General features: G+C 47.4%; 1 protein-coding gene across 1 annotated transcript in view; it reads left to right on the top strand.

The window, feature by feature from the left end:
* The first annotated feature begins 7,462 nt into the window (after positions 1-7,462).
* syndig1l (synapse differentiation inducing 1 like) overlaps positions 7,463-23,338 on the top strand; it is an 88,521-nt gene continuing 72,645 nt past the window's right edge. The window contains exon 1 of the mRNA XM_033027646.1: positions 7,463-8,149. Coding sequence (XP_032883537.1) covers positions 7,715-8,149 — 435 coding nt within the window. The 5' untranslated portion in view covers positions 7,463-7,714. The remainder of the gene's footprint in view (positions 8,150-23,338) is intronic.

The raw sequence follows: 23,338 nt of genomic DNA, 5'->3' as shown, positions 1-23,338 counted from the left end.
CAGGATGGGAAGGGTAGGGCTGTGAGAAGTTTAGTTCCAGTATGGAGATACAGCATGGGAACAGGCCATTTGGCCCATCGAGTCCATTGATCACCCATTCACTCTAGTTCCCACTTCCTCATCCAGTCCTTACACACTGGAGGCCAATTGACCTGCAAACCTGCACGTCATTTGGGTTGCAAGAGGGAAACCGGAGTACCCAGAGATCACCGACGCGGTCACAGGGAGAACGTGCAGACACTGCACAGACAGCATCCGAGTTCAGGTTCCAACCTGGGTCTCTGGCGCGGTGGGGCGGCAGCTTGAAGGATGCCAAGTCACGTGAAGAAGCGGCAAGACTTGAGCGAGAACGGCGGGAGGGGTAGGAGCGGTAAGGAGAGAGGAACGATTGGGTTCGGGGATGTGGGAGAAATCAAGGCAGTGAGCAGAGGAGCCAATAAATGACTTAAAGAACAACCCAAAGTCTATAATGGGGAAGAAACAGGAAAATAGTAGTGTGACTCTGGAATCTATGGCGACAGGCAAATCTTTCATATCTTCCCTCTCTGTGCCTATTTTTGATCTGCTCAGTTATGAAGGGCCTTCAGGCAAAACATTATTGCTGAGCATATTAATTTGTGCAACATGATCTATTCAGAGATGTGACAAGCCCAGGCGATATGAGCACCAGGTTTGTGAGAGCACCAGGTTTGTGAGAGCAACATTGATGGAATTACTATTAAATGAATGGGGATACCAACTTTAAGTATAAGGTGTGTACATATATTTGTCACAATGTATATTGCACTGAAGCATGGCAATCTCTTAAAGACGCAGCCCAGACCATCACACAAACCAACCTCCCTTCTATTGACTCCATCGACACTTCACGCAGCCTCAGCAAGGCCAGCAGCTTAATCAAGGACCAGTCTCACCCCTCTTCTCCCCTCTCCCATCAGGCAAAGGGCACAGAAGTGTGAAAAGGCACACCTCCAGATTCAGGGACAGTTGTTATCGGGCAATTGAACCATCCTATCAACAACTAGAGAGTGGTCCTTAGCTTCCATCTACCTCATTGGAAACAGTCGAACTATCTTTAATTGGATTTTACTGCACTTTATCTTGCACTAAACATTTTTCCCTTTATCTATATCTGTGCACTGCGAAGGGTTGATTTAATCTAGTACTAGACTAAGTGGGACCCGTTGGGTCCCATGTTCACACGGGAGGGCTGGTCCCCGAACGCAATATTCCACCTCTCCACCAATTCCAATATTGGTGGCCTGGGGGGGGGGGGGGCTTTCTTGAGCGCTAGTATGGGTGTTGTAGGCTGAAGGGCCTGTTTTGCAGAGGGCTAGTATGGACCTTGTGGGCCGAATGGATTAGTGGGCTGGCAGCTCAGTCACTCAAGCCTGGTGTGCTGGCAGCTTACTCACGGCTGGTGGGTTGGCAGTTGCCTCACGGCTATTCCTTGAAATTCCATTTCAAGCAGGGTGCAAGGCCACCAAATGGAGTTTCCTACCATTTCAAGCAGGATGCAAGGCCACCAAATTCAAGTGCAGTTTCCTATCATTTCAAGCAGGGTGCAAGGCCACCAAATTCAAATGCAGTTTCATACCAGTTCGAGCAGGGTGCAAGGCCACCAAATTCAAGTGCAGTTTCATACCAGTTCGAGCAGGGTGCAAGGCCACCAAATTCAGTTTCATACCATCTCATGCAGGGTGCAAGGCCACCAAATTCAAATGCAGTTTCATACCACTTCAAGCAGGGTGCAAGGCCACCAAATTCAAATGCAGTTTCATACCACTTCAAGCAGGGTGCAAGGCCACCAAATTCAAATGCAGTTTCATACCACTTCAAGCAGGGTGCAAGGCCACCAAATTGAAGTGCAGTGTCATGCCACTTCAAGCAGGGTGCAAGGCCACCAAATTGAAGTGCAGTTTCATACCACTTCAAGCAGGGTGCAAGGCCACCAAATTCAGCTTCATACCATCTCATGCAGGGTGCAAGGCCGCCAAATTCAAATGCAGTTTCATTCCATTTCAAGTAGGGTGAAAGCACCGTAAAACCACATTAAAAACACATAAAAACCACATAAAACACACTCACAGTTCAGTAGACATTCAGTGTGTTCAGTTGTTTCACTGCTCAGGCAGAGATTCGTCACCTCTCCCTCCCCCATCTTGCAGAGACGGAGCCATGCCCACACTTCTGGGTTTTATAGTCCCTCCCCCCTCCCACTGGAAGTGACGTGGCCTTCATGGCGTGATTGACAGGGGAGAGAATCTCAACATTTTTTAAACACTAATAAGTCTTTTATTTTTCATCGATGGGACAAATCCTCTGGCCCTGACAACTGGAGGGGGACTCTGAGTAAGATGGGCAAAAATCACAGCCGTAAGTGGTAGCGTTTTTTTCTAAAACCAATATGCAGTGCAAACAGGAAGTGGTCAAATTTAGATTTTTGATTATATAGATACTCTTTCCACTGACTGGATGGCGCGCGACAAAAAGCTTTTCACTGTGCCTTGGTGACAATAAACTGAACTAAATTAAACTAAACAGCTAGACAAAAATGCTGGAGGAACTCAGCGTTTTTGTCTACCTTCGATTTTTCCAGCATCTGCAGTTCTTTCTTAAACTAACCACACCTGGAGTATAGTGTGCAGTTTTGGGCTCCAAATTTAAGGAAGGACATTCTTGCTATTGAGGGAGCGCAGCGTAGGTTCACAAGGTTAATTCCTGGGATGGCGGGACTGTCATATGCTGAGAGAATGGAGCGGCTGGGCTTGTACACTCTGGAGTTTAGAAGGATGTGAGAGAATCTTATTGAAACATATAAGATTATTAAGGGTTTGGACACGCTAGAGGCAGGAAACATGTTCCCGATGTTGGGGGAGTCCAGAACCAGGGGCCACAGTTTAAGAATAAGGGGTAAGCCACTTAGAACGGAGATGAGGAAACACTTTTTCACACAGAGAGTTGTAAGTCTGTGGAATTCTCTGCCTCATAGGGCGGTGGAGGACAGTTCTCTGGAAACTTTCCAGAGAGAGCTAGATAGGGCTCTTGAAGATAGCGGAGTCAGGGGATATTGGGAGAAGGCAGGAACGGGGTACTGATTGTTGATGATCAGCCATGATCACATTGAATGGTGATGCTGACGAAGGGCCGAATGGCCTACTCCTACACCTATTGTCTATTGCAGTGGTTCTCAAATGGGGGTACGCGTACCCCTGGGGGTACGTGAAGGCACTCCAGGGGGTACGTGAGATTTTAATATGTAGGCCTATATTTTTGCACTGGTTAGGGGGTACTTGGCTGAAAAAATATTTCACAGGGGGTACATCACTGAAAAAAGGTTGAGAACCTCTGGTCTATTGTCTATAGAGAGCTTGTATTTTTCATGAAAATCTGAAATTGTGGAAATAGTATTAAAATTCCTCAGTGACTTTTCTAATTTCCCACCTTTAATCCATCCCGACTCTTAGAAAACAATGAAGGCTGTTTCTGGAAGTTCCCTGTTTTGCTTTTAACAGGAGAACTACTATGTATCCATCGTGAGCCAAGTCAAAGCAAGGACCACTCATATGAGCGTTCTCGTTCCTTGGGGTGAAAGTAGCTTTGAAGAACCTGCAGCCAACGAGATGGGGAACTACCCTGTGGAAACAGTAAAACGAAGACATAAGGAATCTATAGATAGACATAAAAAGCTGGAGTAACTCAGCGGGACAGGCAGCATCCCTGGAGAGAAGGAATGGGTGACATTTCGTGTCGAGACCCTTCTTCAGACTCTCCACCCGAAAAGTCACCCATTCCTTCTCTCCAGAGACGCTGCCTGTCCCATTGAGTTGCTCCAGCATTTTGTGTCTATATTTGATTCAAACCAGCACCTTGCAGTTCTTTCCAACACAGGAATCTACAGGCGTTTGTTTAAAAAGAAAAAGATGCAAAGTGCTGGAGTGACTCAGCCGGTCAGGCAGCATCTCTGGAGAGAACTTAAATAGGTGACGTCTTGGGTCAGGACCTTGAAGGATCCTGACCCAAAATGTCACCAATCCACGTTCTCTCCAGAGATGCTGCCTGACCTGCTGAGTCACTCCAGAAACATTGTGTTCTTTAGAAGCAGGGTTGTCTTCACATAAGATAAGAGATTTGTGACCCACTCACAAAGTAAATATTTTTCACGTCATTAATTTTTATTTATACATTCAGGAGAGAACCTGTAGCAACAGCCGGCATTTATTGCCCATCTGTGATGTTGTTGAGGGGGTGATGGTGAGCTGATGGCTTGGAGCGATGCAGTCAGTGAGATGAAACTCAATGCACAGTATCATTGGGAGGGGACTTCCAGGATTTTAGCCCAGTGTGGCCCAGGCGTTTCAGTGCACAGATCCTCTTGCCCAGAGAAGGGGAATCAAGAACCAAATGACATAGGTTTAAGGTGAGGGGGGGAAAGGGTGCAGAGAAGATTTCGAGGATGTTGCTTGGACTCGAGGGCCTGAGCTATAGGGAGAGGTTGAGTAGACTGGGACTCTATTCCTTAGAGCGCAGGAGGATGAGGGGTGATCTTATTGAGGTGTACAAAATCATGAGGGGAATAGATCGAGTAGATGCACAGAGTAGGGGAATCGAGAACCAGAGGACATCGGTTTTAGGTGAGGGGGATGAAAGATTTAATAGGAACCTGAGGGTTAATCTTTTGCACACAAAGAGGTGGTGGGTGTTTGGAACTAGCTGCCGGAGGAGGTAGTTGTCGCCAGAGTCCTATGTTTCCGCTTTAACCAGTTCACTGCCAAGTTTTATTTTTCATCATTGGCCATGACCCGTGTACGCTCGGGGATGGCACTGAACGGGTTAATAACTCCCCCCCACATCTTCTGGCCCCTTCACTTGATGTTGACTCCCAGTATCCAAGACAATACAAAGCCACCATGATTTATCACCAAGCATCAAGAAAATTGTGCTGCTCACGATATTCTGGAAGTAACATCCAGAAGCAGGAGAGCAGAGGTCAAGAGGTTCATGTGAGGGTTAATTGGTTAAATGAGTCCCTACTGTGCAGGATAGTGCTAGTGTACGGGGCTCGGACTACGCGGGCCGAAGGGCCTGTTTTTGAGCTGTTTCTCTAAAGTTTAACGTCTAGAGTAAAGAGAATAAAGGGATATTCCCCTCATCACAGTTCCTGTTGGACTGTCCCATCATCAATGATTCATTAGTTCATAAGTTCTAGGAGCAGAATTAGGCCATTCGGCCCGTCGAGTCTACTCAGCCATTCAATCATGGCTGATCTATCTCTCCCTCTCAACCCGATCCTCCTGCCTTCTCCCCATAACCCCTGACACCCGTGTTAATCAAGAATCTATCTATCTCTGACCTAAAAATATCCCTTGACTTGACCGCCACATCCGTCTGACTCCTGACACCCGTACTCCCAATCTGCGGAGTGTGATCGCAGCAAACGACTCCTCCAGCTCTGGTGGTGTTAACCTTGATTAATATCCTCCTGGCCTGCTGCTGCTGCACGCTGCCCCTGAGACTGATCAATAGAACTGAAATAATATTGCAGTTAAAATAGCATCAATCATCTCAGTCACGATTTGCCTTGCAAGGAAGCATCCCCATGCATAGTGTAGATTTGCCCTTCACACAGCTGGAGAGGAATCCATCCTGTCAAGCAGATCGCTATGGATTTCTTCATTTAAGATGAAGCCTGGGGAAACCTTTCTTTGACACCTCTGCTATTTCCCTGCTATTTCTCTGCTATTTCTCTGCTATTTCTCTGCACCTTGCTGGGCTGAATGGCCTTTTGAGCCACGTCCCTCTTCGCAATCAGCTCCAGGTCACAGACTCTCTCACTACTGGTAGAGCCCAAGTCCAGAGGTCACAGCCTCAGAATTAAAGGACGTTCCTTTATGAAGGAGATGAGGGGGGAATTTCTTTAGTCAGAGGGCGGTGAATCAGTGGAATTCTTTGCCACAGAAGGCTGTGGGGGCCAAGTCAATGGATATTTTTAGATCAGAGATAGATAGATTCTTGATTAGTATGGGTGTCAGGGGTTAAGTAAGTAAGTAAGTAAGTAAGTAGGTTTATTGACCAAGTTCACATACAAGGAATTTGGGCAGAAGGCAGGAGAATGGGGTTGAGAGGGAGAGATAGATCAGCCATGATTTAATGGTGAAGTAGACTTGATGGGCTGAATAGCCTAATTTTGCTCCTATCACTTATGAGCACATGAATCTTCAATAGACCTTCACTCTGTTTCTCTTTCTCTACAGATGCTGCCTGACCTGCTGAGTGTTTCCATCATTGTTTTAGGTTTACAGCTTTGTTGACATTTAAGTAATATCTATACTTTGAAAACCGCTCCATTGGCCATTAGTGGTGTTGCCCAGTTCGTGCCAAAAAACTTCTAGATTGGGGCTTCAAATGCGTTCCCCTCGTGTTTTGGGGAACAGAAGTGTTTCTTCAAACGCCCACAGCCCCGAGCAGTGGATGAGGAGCCCAATGTGTTCAGTTCAGTTTAGTTTATTGTCACCTGTACCGAGGTGCAGTGAAAAGTTTTTGTTGCATGCTGACAAATCTGCAGAAAGATAATACATGGTTACAATCGAGCCGTTTACAATGTACAGATATATGATACAACACTATACGATAGAATTTTATTTATCCCAGGTGGGAAATTGATCTGCCGACAGCCATGTCAACAGATACATGATTGGGAATGCGCAAAGATTGTGGGGGGGGTGGGGTCAACACGCGATAAAGGGATAAAGTAATGCCCCTGTCCCACTTAGGAAACCTGAACGGAAACCTCTGGAGACTTTGCGCCCCACCCAAGGTTTCCGTGCGGTTCCCGGAGGTTCCCGGAGGTTTTTGTCAGTCTCCCTACCTGCTTCCACTACCTGCAACCTCCGGCAATCACCTGCTACCTCCGGGAACAGCACGGAAGCCTTGGGTGGGGCGTAAAGTCTCCAGAGGTTTCCGTTCAGGTTTCCTAAGTGGGACAGGGGCATTATGTGCAAGATAAAGCCAAATGAGTTAGATAGTATGTCAGGACTGCTCTCTGGTTGTGGTAGGATGGTTCAGTTGCCTGATGAACAGCTGGGAAGAAACTGTCCCTGAATCTGGAGGTAGACAAAAATGCTGGAGAAACTCAGCGGGTGAGGCAGCATCCATGGAGTGAAGGAAATAGGCGACGTTTCGGGTCGAGACCCTTCTTCGGACTGATGTGGGGGTGGGGGGGAGGGGAAGACTAAAGGAAGAGGCGGAGACAGTGGGCTGTGGGAGAGCTGGGACGGGGAGGGGAAAGAAGGAGAAAGCAGGGACTACCTGAAATTGGAGAAGTCAATGTTCATACCGCTGGGGTGTAAACTACCCAAGCGAAATATGAGGTGAGCGTTTTCACACTTCGATATCTCTTCCCGATGGAAGAGGGGAGAAGAGGGAATGGCTCGTCCTTGATTATGCTGCTGGCCTTGCCGAGGTGTAAATGGAGGGGAGGTTGGTTTGTGTACTGGTCTGGGTGTATTGAAATTCTCTGAGCAATAGTAACCGGCGTTGTCTCTTTCAGGTCACGGGCTAGTGATCATCTCCACTGCCTGACACCTCCCCGGGGCTCAACCAGTCGTCCCTCGATCCACTGCAAGGCAAGATTCGGAGATTTCTCCAACCCCCCCCGCCCCCCTCCAACCCCCCCTCCCTCCCTCCTCTCTCCATTGCCCACCCTGCCCCCAGAATGGAAAGCCTAACAGAGCTGCAGAACCCTCTGCTGGAGAAGTCCCAGCAGGTTGGGGGTGACTACGGTTTACAGGAGGATTACGACGGGGAACGCCACTACAAGGAGAAACTCCTGAGCTATTTTGTCAGCAGTAACTCGGGCAAGAACAAGCCCAAAGGCAACTTCACCCGGCAACTGCTCGACGCCAGCTCCCTGCACCTGGCTGTGGAGGCCTTCTACCGGCCCAATTTTATTTTGTACAAAGACGAGACGAAAGAGAACGCAAAGGATTACAGGAACGAGAGCTGCGAGACGACCTTCACTGAAAGGAAGAACTTGACTATTGACTGCCCCGACCACTCGGAGTCTAAACTTGTGGAGTACACGGAGAACGACGTGACCATTCAGACTGTCTCCTACGAGGTGGAGGAGGAGGAATTTCACGACTGTGAGGTAAGGCCATTCTTTGTCCCCAGAGAGTCTCGACTTGTATTGTCATGTGTCCTGTAACTAGAACATTGACATTCTTACTGGCAGCAGCACAACAGATGTATAAACATGTGTAAAGAAAGAACTGCAGATGCTGTTTTAAATCAGTAGACACAAAAGGCTGGAGAAACTCAGCGGGTGAGGCAGCATCTCTGGAGAGAAGGAATGGGCGACGTTTCGGGTCGAGACCCCTCTTCAATCTCGACCCGAAACACCTCTCATTCCTTCTCTCCAGAGATGCTGCCCGTCCCGCTGAGTTACTCCAGCATTTTGTGTCGACCTTAGATGTATAATCATAGTACTCTGTAAAACCCATCATAATCCACTAAATAGGTTAGTGTGTATATAACGGATATATTCCTTTACACACACACATATACACACACACACACACACACACACACACACACACACACACACACACACACACACACACACACACACACACACACACACACACACACACACACACACACACACACACACATCCACATCCACATCCAAGATCAGAGTTTTAATAGTTACTAGACCAAGTGCAGACCCGTTGGGAATTACATATATATATATATATATATATATATATAACACACAGACCAATAAATAAGCAATAATATGTCCCTATGTCTATATAGTTCGGACCCTATTTGGAGGTTGTAGTGTTTAAAGATTGGCGGTGCGACTCACCCTTTCCAGCGGCCCCAACAGCATTTCTGTCTTTTTTTTATTTTGTGTCTAGTTAAATGTAGTGTTGGTGTTTTTAATACTGGTTTTAAATGTGTATATGTGGGGGGCGGGGGGGGGGGGAAGGGGGAAACCGTTTAAAATCTCTTCCCTGTCTGGGAGACCCGACTTTTTCCCTGTCGGGTCTCCGTTGTCGTTGGGGCCTAGCACCGTGGAGCGGCCTCCAACCTGAACGGCTCGGGGGCTCGGGAGACTGCGGAGCTGCGGAGCTGCGGACTACTCACCATCGTGGGGCTGGCCGGCCTCGGAGCGTGGGGAGCAGCGGTGACTCGCTGCTGCGACTCGACTCCTGGGGCTCGGAGGCTCCAGCAACGCAGCCGCAGGTCCGGTGGACAGGGACATCGGGAGCTCGCGGGTCCGGGGGGAGAGACCGCTTCCCGGAGCTCCCGCAACGCGACTTCTCCAGCCCGTGTCGCGGGGTTGGAATGACCCGGAGCGGGGACGTACACTGCCCGGCGCGGCTTCATGGCCGTGGGACATTCCAGCGCCCGCCGGGGGCTCCAACATTGTGACTTTTAGACCGGGAGCGGGGCCGTAAATCGCCCGGCACGGCCATAAATGGCCGTGGGACTTATCATCGCCCGCCTGGGGCTTGGATATCGGGAGAGACATGGAGAACAGGGGAGAGAAAAGACTTTGCCTTCCATCACAGTGGGTTCACTGTGATGGATGTTTGTGTGAATTAAATTGTGTGTATGTCTGTAGGAAATTGTCTTTGATTGTATGGCTGTGGAAACGTAATTTCGTTTGAGCCTCACTGAGGCTCAAATGACAATAAATGGTATTGTATTGTATTGTATTGTATTAATAGCCTGATGGTTGTAGGGAAGAAGCTGCTCCTGAACCTGGACGTTACAGTTTTCAGGCTCCTGTACCTTCTTCCCGGTGGCAGGAGTGAAATGATAACGTGGTCAGTGTGGTGTGGGTCTCTGACGATGCTGGCTGCCTTTTTGAGGCAGCGACTCTTGTAGATCCCATTGATGATGGGGGGGGGAGGACAATACCCATGATGGACCGGGCAGTGTCCACCACTTTTTTGCGATCTTCTTCGTTCCTGGGTGTTCGAGTTGCTGAACCAGGCCGTGATGCAACTGACAACATGCTCTCTACTGTACACCTGTAGAAGTTCATGAGAGTGTTCATCGCCATGCCGAATCTCCTCAATCTTCTCAGGAAGTAGAGGCGTTAGTGGGCTTTCTTTATGATTTGAAGGGATTGTTTTACTCTCGAGCAGACAGGGAGGATCAGAACGTTTTTGAAGAGATTACAGAAGAGGTTTACCAGTAACCATGTTCTCCACAGATGCTGCCCGACCTGCTGAGTTACTCCAGCTCCTTATGTTTTACTCATGTTTACCAGAATGAAGCTTGGATTACTTGGGTATTTGCTGCAAGGACAGGTCGGGGGGAGTTCCCCCCCGCCACGGGTACCATGTAATCCCGTGCTACCTGCTCCATGGTCGGATAGTCGGCGACTAAACCGTCTCCCCCACCTGGTTTGCCAGGTGAGGAGGGGGCTGTGGACCCCCATCAGGCCCAAAAACAAGACCTGCCAAAGGGCGGATGAGCTTCTAGTGAGCCAATGGCCATCCACACTTCAGTAGAAGTTGCGATCACTGTTGTACATAGCATAGTAAGGAACAATGACAAATCACACACACACCAACATCCTATACTTCCAGCGGCGGAAGTGTGTGGTGCGTCCGTCCAGCACCACTGCGTCGCTAATGTTTTCAATGATGATGAATGAATGTTCTCCAGAGATGCTGCCCGACCTGCTGAGTTACTCCAGTTCTTTGTGTTTTACTCATGTTTACCAGCATGATGCTCGGGTTACTTGGGTATCAGCTACAAGGAGAGGTTGGGGGAAGCATTGATTGTTTTCTCTGGAATGCTAGAGGCTGAGGGGAGATCTGTGTACCTTAGAGGGTGTATAAGATGGGGGAGCGTTGTAGACTGGGTAGACAGAACCTTTTTATCCCCAAAGTGGAAATGTTCATGTTCACACATTGTAGAGGCAGAATTAGGCCATTAGGCCATTTTCAGAAAGCCGTTGGTAAGGTGTATCACGTGAGGCTGCTGGGGAAGATGAGAGCCCACGGTATCAAAGGGCAGATACTAGCATGGATAGCAGGTTGGCTGGATGACAGAAGACAAAAAATGCCAATGTAAAGGGGCTTTTTCAGGTTTGCTGCCAGTGACCAGTGGAGTTCCGCAGGGGTCGGTGCTGGGGTCGCTAGTCTTCACGTTGTATATGAATGACTTGCACGAGATGGGTGAAGGCTGTGGCCAAGTGTGTGCATGATACAAAAATAGGGGGGAAGGGCAGGTGGTGTAGAGAAAGCAGGGACTCTGCAGAAAGACTTGGACAGGTTGGGAGAGTGGGCAGAGAAGTGGCCGATGGATTATAGTGTAGCAACGTGTGGAGTCATGCATTTTGGTAGTAGGAATAAAGGCTTAGACTATTTTCTAAATGGGGAGAATCCAGAAATCAGAGGTGCAAAGGGACTTGGGAGTGCTGGTGCAGGATTCCCAAAAAGTTAATCTGCAAGTTGAATGGAAAGCTAATGGAATGTTGGCCTTCATAACAGAGGATTTCAATATAGGAGTAAAGAGGTTCTTCTGCAGTTGTACAGGGCTCTGGTGAGACCACATCTGGAGTATTGTGTACAGTTTTGGTCTCCTAATTTGAGGAAGGACATCCTTGTGATTGAGGCAGTGCAGCGTAGGTTCACGAGATTGATCCCTGGGATGGCGGGACTGTCATATGTGGAAAGATTGAAAAGACTAGGCTTGTATTCACTGGAGTTTAGAAGGATGAGGGGGATCTCATAGAAACATATAAAATTATAAAAGGACTGGACAAGCTAGATGCAGGAAAAATGTTCCCAATGTTGGGCCAGTCCAAACCCAGTGGCCACAGTCTTAGAATAAAGGAGAAGCCATTTAAGACTGAGGTGAGAAAAAACCTTTTCACCCAGAGAGTTGTGAATTTGTGGAATTCCCTGCCACAGAGGGCAGTGGAGGCCAAGTCACTGGATGGATTTAAGAGAGAGTTAGATAGAGCTCAAGGGGCTAGTGGAATCAAGGGATATGGGGAGAAGGCTGACACGGGTTATTGATTGGAGACGATCAGCCATGATCACAATGAATGGTGGTGCTATGAATCAGTAGGAAAGAAAGCAAACTCAATGCCCGCATTTATTTCATGAGGGCTGGTATAGAAAAACAAGGATGTCATGCTGAGGTTCTATAAGGAGCCATAAGGCCGCATTTGTAATATTGTGAGCAAGTTTGGGCACCATATCTGAGGAAGGATGTGCTGGCTCTGGAGAAGGTCCAGAGGAGGTTTATGAGAATTATCCCAGGAACGAGTAGGTTAACCTATGACGAGCGTTTGTCGGCACTGGGCCTGTACTCGCTGGAGTTTCAAAGGATGAGGGGGAACCTCATTGAAACATAGAATAGTGAAAGGCTTGGAGATAGTGGATGTGGAGAGGATGTTTCCACTCATGGGAGAGTCTAGGACTAGAGGTCACAGCCTCAGAATTAAAGGATGTGCATTTAGGAAGGAGATGAGGAGAAATGTATTTAGTCAGAGGGTGGTGAATCTGTGGAATTATTTGCCACAGAAAGTTGCCGAGGCCAAGTCAGTGGATATTTTTAAGGCAGAGATAGATAGATAGATTTGTGATTAGTTCATGTGCCAGAGGTTATGGGGAGAAGGCAGGAGAATGGGGTTAGGAGGGAGAGATAGATCAGCCATGATTGAATGGCAGAGTAGACTTGATGGGCCAAATGGCCTAATTCTACTCCTATCACTTATGACCTTATGACCTTAAGTCTACTCCACCAAACGTCAAAGACTAGAGGACATAGCTTTAAGCTGAGAGGGGCAAAGTGTAAAGAAGATGTGCAGGGGGAAGTGGGTGGTGCCAGGGGTGGTGGTCGAGGTACTTGTACTGTCTCCAATTAAGCAGCAATATATTTCTTTGATTGCAGCCCAGCTGCGCAGCTGGCGAGGTTTCACCCTATCCTCCACTTCTGACAGTGTGGAGTTTGCATGTTCTCCCTGTGACCGTCTAGGTTTACCTCACTTGCTTCATCTTCCTCCCAAATCCAAACGGGGTGCTTGGTTTAGTTTAGAGATAGAGAGAAATACAGTGTGGGGACAGGCCCTTTGGCCCACCGGGTCCGTGCCGGCCAGCAATCACCCCGTGCACCACCTCATTCTACCTCATTGGTGATCCTTAAGGATCCTTGATCAGACTTTGCTGGTTTTACCTTGCACTAAAAGTTATTCCCTTGTCATGTGTCTATACTTAGATTTTAGATTAGATTAGATTAGATTTGTTTATTGTCAAATTTTGTTCCCCTGCAGTCATACATATAATAAAAAATGACAAAAACACACAACCAACACAAATTTAACATCCACCACAGTGAGTTCACCAAACACCTCCTCACTGTGGTGGAAGGCAAAATCTTAAAGTCTCTGTCTCTTCCCTCTTTGTTCTCCCTCTGCGCCGAGGCGATCCAGGCTCCAGATGTTGTGACCCCGCCTGGCGATGGTAAATCCCGCGGCTCAACCATGCTCCGCGAACGGGCCGGTTCATAAACCGTGAATGGCTCGATTGTAATCATGTATTGTCCTTTCACTGACTGGAGAGCACGCAACAAAAGCTTCTCACTCTACCTCGGTACACGTGGCAATAAACTAAGCTGAACTAAACTGAATGCCGGCACTGGGGACAATTTTCAATCTTTACCAAAGCCAATTAACCGACATACCTGTACATCTTTGGAGATGTGGGAGGCAACAGGAGCACCCCGGGAAGAAAACCCACGCGGTCACAGGGAGAATGTACAAACTCCGTACTTACAGCACCCGTGGTCAGGATCGAACCCGGGTCTCTGGCGATGTAAGGCAGCGACACTACCGCAGCGCCACGGTGCTGCTGGCCATTGTAAATGACCCCTCGTGTGTAAGTAAGTTGGATTTGGAGGAAGCTGAAGCAAATACGGGGCGATTCTAATGGGATTTGTGTGCGATGAGTGTAAATAGGATCAGCACAGAATTAGAGGGCTGAAGGGACTGTTTCCCTGCTGTGTAACTCATGAAGCTATGACATGCAGCTGAGTGGTAGTCTTTAAGGAACAGATGAAATGCAAACAGCTGGCGGCACGGTGCACAGCGGTAGAGTTGCTGCCTCACGGCGCCAGAGACCCCGGTTCAATCCTGACTACGAGTACTGTCTTTAGGGACTTTGCGCGTTCTCCCCGTGACCTGCATGGATTTTCACCGATATTTTTGATTTCCTTCCACACTCCAAAGACATATATGCTTGTAGGTTAATTGGTTTGGTATAAATGTAGAAATTGTCCCTAGTGTGTAGGATAGTGTTAGTGTGCGGGATTCGCTGGATCAGGGTGGACTCGGTGGGCCAAAGGGCTTGTTTCCAATATTGGTGGCCAGTGGGGGGGGGGGCAGTTTCAAGTGCAATTTCTTACCACTTCAAGCAGGGTGCAGGCCACCAAACTCAAGTGCAGTTTCCTACCATTTCAAGCAGGGTGCAAGGCCACCAAACTCAAGTGCAGTTTCCTACCATTTCAAGCAGGGTGCAAGGCCACTAAAGACAGAGAGTTGTGACTTCTCCCTCCCCCATCTTGCAGAGACTGAGCCACGCCCACACTTCCGGGTTTTATAGTCCCTCCCCCTCCCACCGCACGGGGCGTGGCCTTCATGGCGTGATTGACAGGAGAGAGAATCTCAACATTTTTTAAACTCTAATAACTCTTTTATTTTTCATCGATGGGAAAAATCCTCGGCACCTGATGAGCGGAGGGCATCTCTGAGTAAGATGGCCAAAGATCACAGCCGAATGTGGTAGCGTTTTTTCAATATAAAGCGCAGGAAGTGGTCAAGATTAGACTTTTAATTATATAGAAGGCAACACCATTTTTCAAACCGGCAAGGCAACTTTAGCATTTTCAAACAGGCAAGGTAACTTTAGCATTTTCAAACCGTCAAGGCAACTTTAGCATTTTCAAACCGGCAAGGCAACTTTTGCATTTTCAATCAAGCAAGGCAACTTTAGCATTTTCAATCAGGCAAGGCAACTTTAGCATTTTCAAACCGGCAAGGCAACTTTAGCATTTTCAAACCGGCAAGGCAACTTTAGCATTTTCAAACCGGCAAGGCAACTTTAGCATTTTCAATTAGGCAAGGCAACTTTAGCATTTTCAATTAGGCAAGGCAACTTTAGCATTTTCAATTAGGCAAGGCAACTTTAGCATTTTCAATTAGGCAAGGCAACTTTAGCTTTTTCAATTATGCACGGCAACTTTAGCATTTTCAATTAGGCAAGGCAACTTTAGCATTTTCAATTAGGCAAGGCAACTTTAGCATTTTCAATTAGGCAAGGCAACTTTTTCATTTTCAATCAGGCAAGGCAACTTTTGCATTTTCAATCAGGCAAGGCAACTTTAGCATTTTCAATTAGGCAAGGCAACTTTAGCATTTTCAATTAGGCAAGGCAACTTTAGCATTTTCAATTAGGCAAGACAACTTTAGCATTTTCAATTAGGCAAGGCAACTTTAGCATTTTCAATTAGGCAAGGCAACTTTAGCATTTTCAAACCCAAGGCAACTTTAGCATTTTCAATTAGGCTAAGCAACTTTAGCATTTTCAATCAGGCAAGGCAACTTTAGCATTTTCAATTAGGCAAGGCAACTGTAGCATTTTCAATTAGGCAAGGCAACTTTAGCATTTTCAATTAGGCAAGGCAACTTTAGCATTTTCAATTAGGCAAGGCAACTTTAGCATTTTCAAACACAAGGCAACGTTAGCATTTTCAAACCCACGGCAACTGTAGCATTTTCAAACACAAGGCAACTTTAGCATTTTCAAACCCACGGCAACTGTAGCATTTTCAAACCCAAGGCAACTGTAGCATTTTCAAACCCAAGGCAACTGTAGCATTTTCAATTAGGCAAGGCAACTTTAGCATTTTCAATTAGGCAAGACAACCTTAGCATTTTCTGACCATGAGCTTGGGACACAGGTTATGAACAACGCAGCCAGCAACCAGGCTTCAATTCAATTCTCCGAGCCTCTTGGCCCATAATTATCAAGAAGCAAACAGCTGAATGTGAACAATTGTGTGTTCCATCCCTTGATATTTATAACCTGGCACACTGTGCATGAGACAAATTCTCTGCATCATCTAGTAGAAACAAGGAACTGCAGATGCTGGTTAATACACAAAAGGACACGAAGTGCTGGAGTAACTCAGCGGGTCAGGCAACATCTCTGGAGAACATGGATAGGCGACGTTTTCGGTCCTGGACCAGTCCAAACCCAAATTATCTCCTCTCCGTGTAATAGACAATAGACAATAGGTGCAGAAGTAGGTCATTCGGTCCTTCGAGCCAGCACCGCCATTCAATGTCATCCCCAATCAGTACCCCGTTCCTGCCTTCTCCCCTTATCCCCTACTCCCCAATCTTCAAGAGCCCTATCTAGTTCTCCAGAGATGCTGCCTGACCCTCTTACGGCCTTGATCTGTCGTTTACACACCTTACCCTTCCATATCTCTACTCTCCCTCTCCCCTGTATGCAAAGAGTCGCCACGTAAAGGGCGACGACAAAGTTATAAAAAGTATTCAATCTAGTCATGATGGTCCCTCTACCTTCTCGCAAACCATCCCCCCACCACCCACTCACCCCCTCACTGCCTGCTGTTCTCGGTGGGGGGGGGGGGCCCACGCCAGGTCGTTCCTTGTTCTTTCGGCGCCCCCCCCCCCTCCCCTCCCGCCCAGGCCGTGCTGGGTCCCTCTTTGTTCTCGGGGCCAACCTCCCCCCCCCACGCCAGTTCCTTTATTAGTGTGCAGTGCCCAGGGCACGGTGTGTACTTTATTTGTCACGTGTAACGGGGGTGCAGCGCAATTCATTCCCGCGTACAGTTTAGTACAAGTATCGCTACACAGAAGCACTTAGATAGATGCATATGAGGTCTCCACTAATGTTGGGACATGCTCTTCAAAATGATATCGCTGCCGGCGCAGTAACGCGCTAACTGCTCTGAGACGAGTTACAGGATTAACGTCACTGCTGCGGCAACACAATCCCGGGAATTGCACACTTGCCAGCCAAGCTTGCTTGCAGTTTGATTTGGAGGTTCGTTAATTTTTCAGAGGCAGCTTTCGCTCCCACTTGGAGAGACAGATGCCAGTCTCTTCCCGACAAAATTCTCAGTTATGCAGAACCGACCCGGAGCTCCCTGTGTACCACCCCGCCGCCCCCCACGCACACATACTTTTAAACTGTTCTTCCTCACGCAAAAATAATAATCAATAATTAATAATTAAAAATGAAATCGTCTCAAAATTGTCCACTTGAAATTGCCCACAAATTTGGACACACAAATGTGAGGGACACAGCTGAGAAATAATAAAAATAAAAACAAAAAAGCAGACTTAACAACCATCTAAAGCTTGGTCGTGTTTCTCCTCATGATCTGCAAAGATATCTTTCAACAACAAAAAAATTACCATATAAATGTTTTAGTTTTCTAAAAAATGCGTCAAGGGCAGAGTAATCTCTTAATCTTGTCTGTCAGCGTAAATCAGCAATGTTGACAGAATGCAAAGCAGCGCCTCTCCAATCTTCCTGCCATATTACCCAACATGACAAGGGCAAATCGAGTATTACCACAGCATTAGCAGCGACGAGTATGTTTCATTCATTGCCTGTATCACACGCCGCCTGCAAACATGGGCGATGAATTGCTCCTTTAGACTTTTAAAACCTCACAGCGGCAGAGACCCGTGTTCGATCCTGACTAGGGGGTGCTGTCCGTAAAGGAGTTTGTACATCCTCCTTGTGACCGCATAGGTTTTCTCTGGGTGCTCCAGTTTCCTCCCACACTCTGTTTGTAGGCTAATTGTCCCTGGCATCTTACACAATTACACAATACACAATACAATTTATTTGTCACTTGAACCTCATAGAGGCTCAAATGAAATGTTGTTTCTGCAGTCATACACACATGAAAAAAAAGACCCAAGACACAACACAATTTACACAGACATCCATCACAGCGCATCTCCTCCTCGCTGTGATGGAAGGCAAAAAAACTTATCTCTCCCCTGCACTCCCCATTCCCCTCCCGATGTCAGAGTCAAAGCCCCCGGCGGGCGGTGGCAATTGTCCCGCGGCCATTAAAGCCACGCCGGGCGATGCAAGGCCACGCTCCGGGTCTTGTTGTTGGAGCCCCCGGCGGGCTCTAGCAAAGTCCCGCAGCCGTTGAAGCCGCGCCGGGCGGTGATGTAAGGCCCCGCTCCAGGCACTCCTCGACCCCGCGACTCGGGCGGGTGAAGTCGCCGTTGCGGAAGTCTCGAAAAGCGGTCTCCCAGCAGGGACCCGCGGGCTCCCGATATTACTGTCTGCCAGACCTGCGGTTGGAGCCTCCGAATCCCCGGGGGTCGGGTCACAGCAGCGCGCCACCACAGCTCCACCCGCTCCGGACTCGGCCAGCTCCATGATGGTGAGTAGCTCCGCAGCTCCGTGACTGGAGCCCCAGGACGTTCCTGCTGGAGGCCGCTCCACGTTGCAGCCCCAACGACAACGGAGACCCGACAGGGAAAAGGTCGGGTTCTCCGTGCAGGGGAAAGATTTTTAAAGTTTCCCCGCCCCCCCCACACACATACCCACACACATACCCACACACATACCCCATCAAAAAAATAATAAAAACTACATTAAAACGGGACAAAAAATAACAAAAAGACAAACAGACTGCAGAGGCCGCTGCGACGTGAGTCGAGCCGAATAATAATCTGTAGGATAGTGTAAGCGTGCAGGGTTCAATGGTCGGTATGGACTCGGTGGGCCGAAGGGCCTGTTTCAGCGTTGTATCTCTAAACTAAACTAAACTTTACTTTAGCCCTCAGATATACAGCGCGGAGACAGGCCCTTCGCCATACCGAGTCCATGCCGACCAGCGATCACCCCGTACACTAGCACTATCCTACACACACTAGGGACAGTTTAGAATTTTACCGAAGCCGATTACACCTACAAACTTGCACGTCTTTGGAGTGTGGGAGGAAACCGGAGCACCCGGAGAAAACCCACACAGGTCACGGGAAGAAGAACGTGCAAACTCCGTACAGACAGCACCCGTAGTCAGGTTCGAACCCGGGTCTCTGGCTCTGTAAGGCAGCAACTCTACCCCTGCACCACGGTACTGCCCTGTGGGAAGCTGAGTAAAGGTGAACAGAGGGATCTGGGAATAACTGTGCACAGTTCCCTGAAAGTGGAATCTCATGTAGATAGGGTGATAAAGAAAGCTTTTGGTGTGCTGGCCTTTATAAATCAGAGCATTGAGTATAGAAGTTGGGATGTAATGTTAAAATTGTACAAGGCATTGGTGAGGCCAATTCTGGAGTATGGTGTACAATTTTGGTCGCCTAATTATAGGAAGGATGTCAACAAAATAGAGAGAGTACAGAGGAGATTTACTAGAATGTTGCCTGGGTTTCAGCAACTAAGTTACAGAGAAAGGTTGAACAAGTTAGGGCTTTATTCTTTGGAGCGCAGAAGGTTAAAGGGGGACTTGATAGAGGTCTTTAAAATGATGACAGAGTTGACGTGGATAAGCTTTTCCCACTGAGAGTGGGGAATAAGGGGGGTGGGGTGTCGAATGGGCTAGTGGAGGATGGAGTTAAAGGGAAAGGGTTTCTTAAATGTGTGAGCGTAGAGACAGAGGGGTGTAAAATGAGGGTAGAAGCAATAGGTAGCAAGGTGAAAAGTAAAAGTGGCAGGCCGGAAAATCCAGGGCAAAAATCAAAAAGGGCCACTTTTCAACAAAATTGTATAAGGGGTAAGAGTGTTGTAAAAACAAGCCTGAAGGCTTTGTGTCTCAATGCAAGGAGCATTCGTAATAAGGTGGATGAGTTGAATGTGCAGATAGCTATTAATGACTATGATATAGTTGGGATCACGGAGACATGGCTCCAGGATGACCAAGGCTGGGAGCTGAACATCCAGGGATATTCAATATTCAGGAGGGATAGAGAGAAAGGAAAAGGAGGTGGGGTAGCGTTGCTGATTAGAGAGGAGATTAACGCAATGGAAAGGAAGGACATTAGTTTGCAGGATGTGGAATCGGTATGGGTAGAGCTGCGAAACACTAAGGGGCAGAAAACGCTGGTGGGTGTTGTGTACAGGCCACCTAACAGTAGTAGTGAAGTTGGAGATGGTATCAAACAGGAAATTAGAAATGCGTGCGACAAAGGCAAAACCGTGATAATGGGTGACTTCAATCTACATATAGATTGGGTGAATCAAATTGGCAGGGGTGCTGAGGAAGAGGATTTTTTTGGAATGTATGCGGGATAGTTATCTAAATCAACATGTAGAGGAACCAACGAGAGAGCAGGCTATTCTAGACTGGGTATTGAGTAATGAGGAAGGGTTAGTTAGCAGTCTTGTTGTGCGTGCCCCCTTGGGCAAGAGTGACCATAATATGGTTGAGTTCTTCATTAGGATGGAGAGTGACATTGTTAATTCAGAAACAATGGTTCTGAACTTAAAGAAAGGTAACTTTGAGGGTATGAGACGTGAATTGGCCAAGATTGACTGGCAATTAATTCTAAAAGGGTTGACGGTGGATATGCAATGGAAGACATTTAAAGACTGCATGGATGAACTACAAAAATTGTTCATCCCAGTTTGGCAAAAGAATAAATCAGGGAAGGTAGTGCATCCGTGGATAACAAGGGAAATCAGGGATAGTATCAAAGCGAAGGATGATGCGTACAAATTAGCCAGAAAAAGCAGCATACCGGAGGACTGGGAGAAATTCAGAGACCAGCAGAGGAGGACAAAGGGCTTAATTAGGAAAGGAAAAATAGATTATGAAAGAAAACTGGCAGGGAACATAAAAACTGACTGCAAAAGTTTTTATAGATATGTGAAAAGAAAGAGATTAGTTAAAACAAATGTAGGTCCCTTGCAGTCAGAAACAGGTGAGTTGATCATGGGGAACAAGGATATGGCGGACCAATTGAATAACTACTTTGGTTCCGTCTTCACTAAGGAAGACATAAATAATCTGCCGGAAATAGCAGGGGACCGCGGGTCAAAGGAGTTGGAGGAATTGAGTGAAATCCAGGTTAGTCCGGGAAGTGGTGTTGGGTAAATTAAATGGATTAAAGGCCGATAAATCCCCAGGGCCAGATAGGCTGCATCCCAGAGTACTTAAGGAAGTAGCTCCAGAAATAGTGGATGCATTAGTAATAATCTTTCAAAACTCTTTAGATTCTGGAGTAGTTCCTGAGGATTGGCGGGTAGCAAACGTAACCCCACTTTTTAAGAAGGGAGGGAGAGAGAAAACGGGGAATTACAGACCAGTTAGTCTAACATCGGTAGTGGGGAAACTGCTAGAGTCAGTTATTAAAGATGGGATAGCAGCACATTTGGAAAGTGGTGAAATCATTGGACAAAGTCAGCATGGATTTACAAAAGGTAAATCATGTCTGACGAATCTTATAGAATTTATCGAGGATGTAACTAGTAGCGTGGATAGGCGAGAACCAGTGGATGTGTTGTATCTGGACTTCCAGAAGGCTTTCGACAAGGTCCCACATAAGAGATTAGTTTACAAACTTAAAGCACACGGCATTGGGGGTTCAGTATTGATGTGGATAGAGAACTGGCTGGCAAACAGGAAGCAAAGAGTAGGAGTAAACGGGTCCTTTTCACAATGGCAGGCAGTGACTAGTGGGGTACCGCAAGGCTCAGTGCTGGGACCCCAGCTATTTACAATATATATTAATGATCTGGATGAGGGAATTGAAGGCAATATCTCCAAGTTTGCGGATGACACTAAGCTGGGGGGCAGTGTTAGCTGTGAGGAGGATGCTAGGAGACTGCAAGGTGACTTGGATAGGCTGGGTGAGTGGGCAAATGTTTGGCAGATGCAGTATAATGTGGATAAATGTGAGGTTATCCATTTTGGTGGCAAAAACAGGAAAGCAGACTATTATCTAAATGGTGGCCGACTAGGAAAAGGGGAGATGCAGCGAGACCTGGGTGTCATGGTACACCAGTCATTGAAAGTGGGCATGCAGGTGCAGCAGGCAGTGAAGAAAGCGAATGGTATGTTAGCTTTCATAGCAAAAGGATTTGAGTATAGGAGCAGGGAGGTTCTACTGCAGTTGTACAGGGTCTTGGTGAGACCACACCTGGAGTATTGTGTACAGTTTTGGTCTCCAAATCTGAGGAAGGACATTATTGCCATAGAGGGAGTGCAGAGAAGGTCACCAGACTGATTCCTGGGATGTCAGGACTGTCTTATGAAGAAAGACTGGATAGACTTGGTTTATACTCTCTAGAATTTAGGAGATTGAGAGGGGATCTTATAGAAACTTACAAAATTCTTAAGGGGTTGGACAGGCTAGATGCAGGAAGATTGCTCCCGATGTTGGGGAAGTCCAGGACAAGGGGTCACAGCTTAAGGATAAGGGGGAAATCCTTTAAAACCGAGATGAGAAGAACTTTTTTCACACAGAGAGTGGTGAATCTCTGGAACTCCCTGCCACAGAGGGTAGTCGAGGCCAGTTCATTGGCTATATTTAAGAGGGAGTTAGATGTGGCCCTTGTGGCTAAGGGGATCAGAGGGTATGGAGAGAAGGCAGGTACGGGATACTGAGTTGGATGATCAGCCATGATCATATTGAATGGCGGTGCAGGCTCGAAGGGCCGAATGGCCTACTCCTGCACCTAATTTCTATGTTTCTATGTTTCTATGAGAGTAGGGAAGATTCAAACAAGGAGACATGACTTGAGAATTAAGGGACAGAAGTTTAGGGGTAACATGAGGGGGAACTTCTTTACTCAGAGAGTGGTGGCTGTGTGGAATGAGCTTCCAGTGAAGGTGGTGGAGGCAGGTTCGTTTTTATCATTTAAAAATAAATTGGATAGTTATATGGACAGGAAAGGAATGGAGAGTTATGGTCTGAGCGCAGGTTCAAAAAAAAAAAAAAAAAAAAAGTTCAAAGGTTATTTATTAGTCACATACACCTAGGTGTAGTGAAATGCTTCTTGCCAGTGCAGCACATAAAGAAAGAATACAGACATAACATTAATAAGAGGTTTAAACATAAAGAACATCCCCCCACAATGGCTCCCACCATGAGGGAAGGCACAAAGTCCAGTCCCAACCCCAGTTCACCCATAGTCGGGCCCATTGAGGCCTCCACAGTTGCCTCTACGGAGGCCCGATGTTCCAGGCCGTTCTCGCCGGGTGATGTTGCTCCAGCGTCGGGAGAATCCTCGCAGTGGCCTGGGACACCTGGAACGGCCGCTTCCGTACTGGAGGCCGCGGCTTCTGAAGCCAACAAGGC

The sequence above is a fragment of the Amblyraja radiata genome, chromosome 9, assembly GCF_010909765.2.
Source record: "Amblyraja radiata isolate CabotCenter1 chromosome 9, sAmbRad1.1.pri, whole genome shotgun sequence".
In the NCBI taxonomy this organism is placed as follows: domain Eukaryota; kingdom Metazoa; phylum Chordata; class Chondrichthyes; order Rajiformes; family Rajidae; genus Amblyraja; species Amblyraja radiata.
Note: the sequence above shows the minus strand (reverse complement) of the source record. Positions and strands in the feature narration are given on the sequence as shown.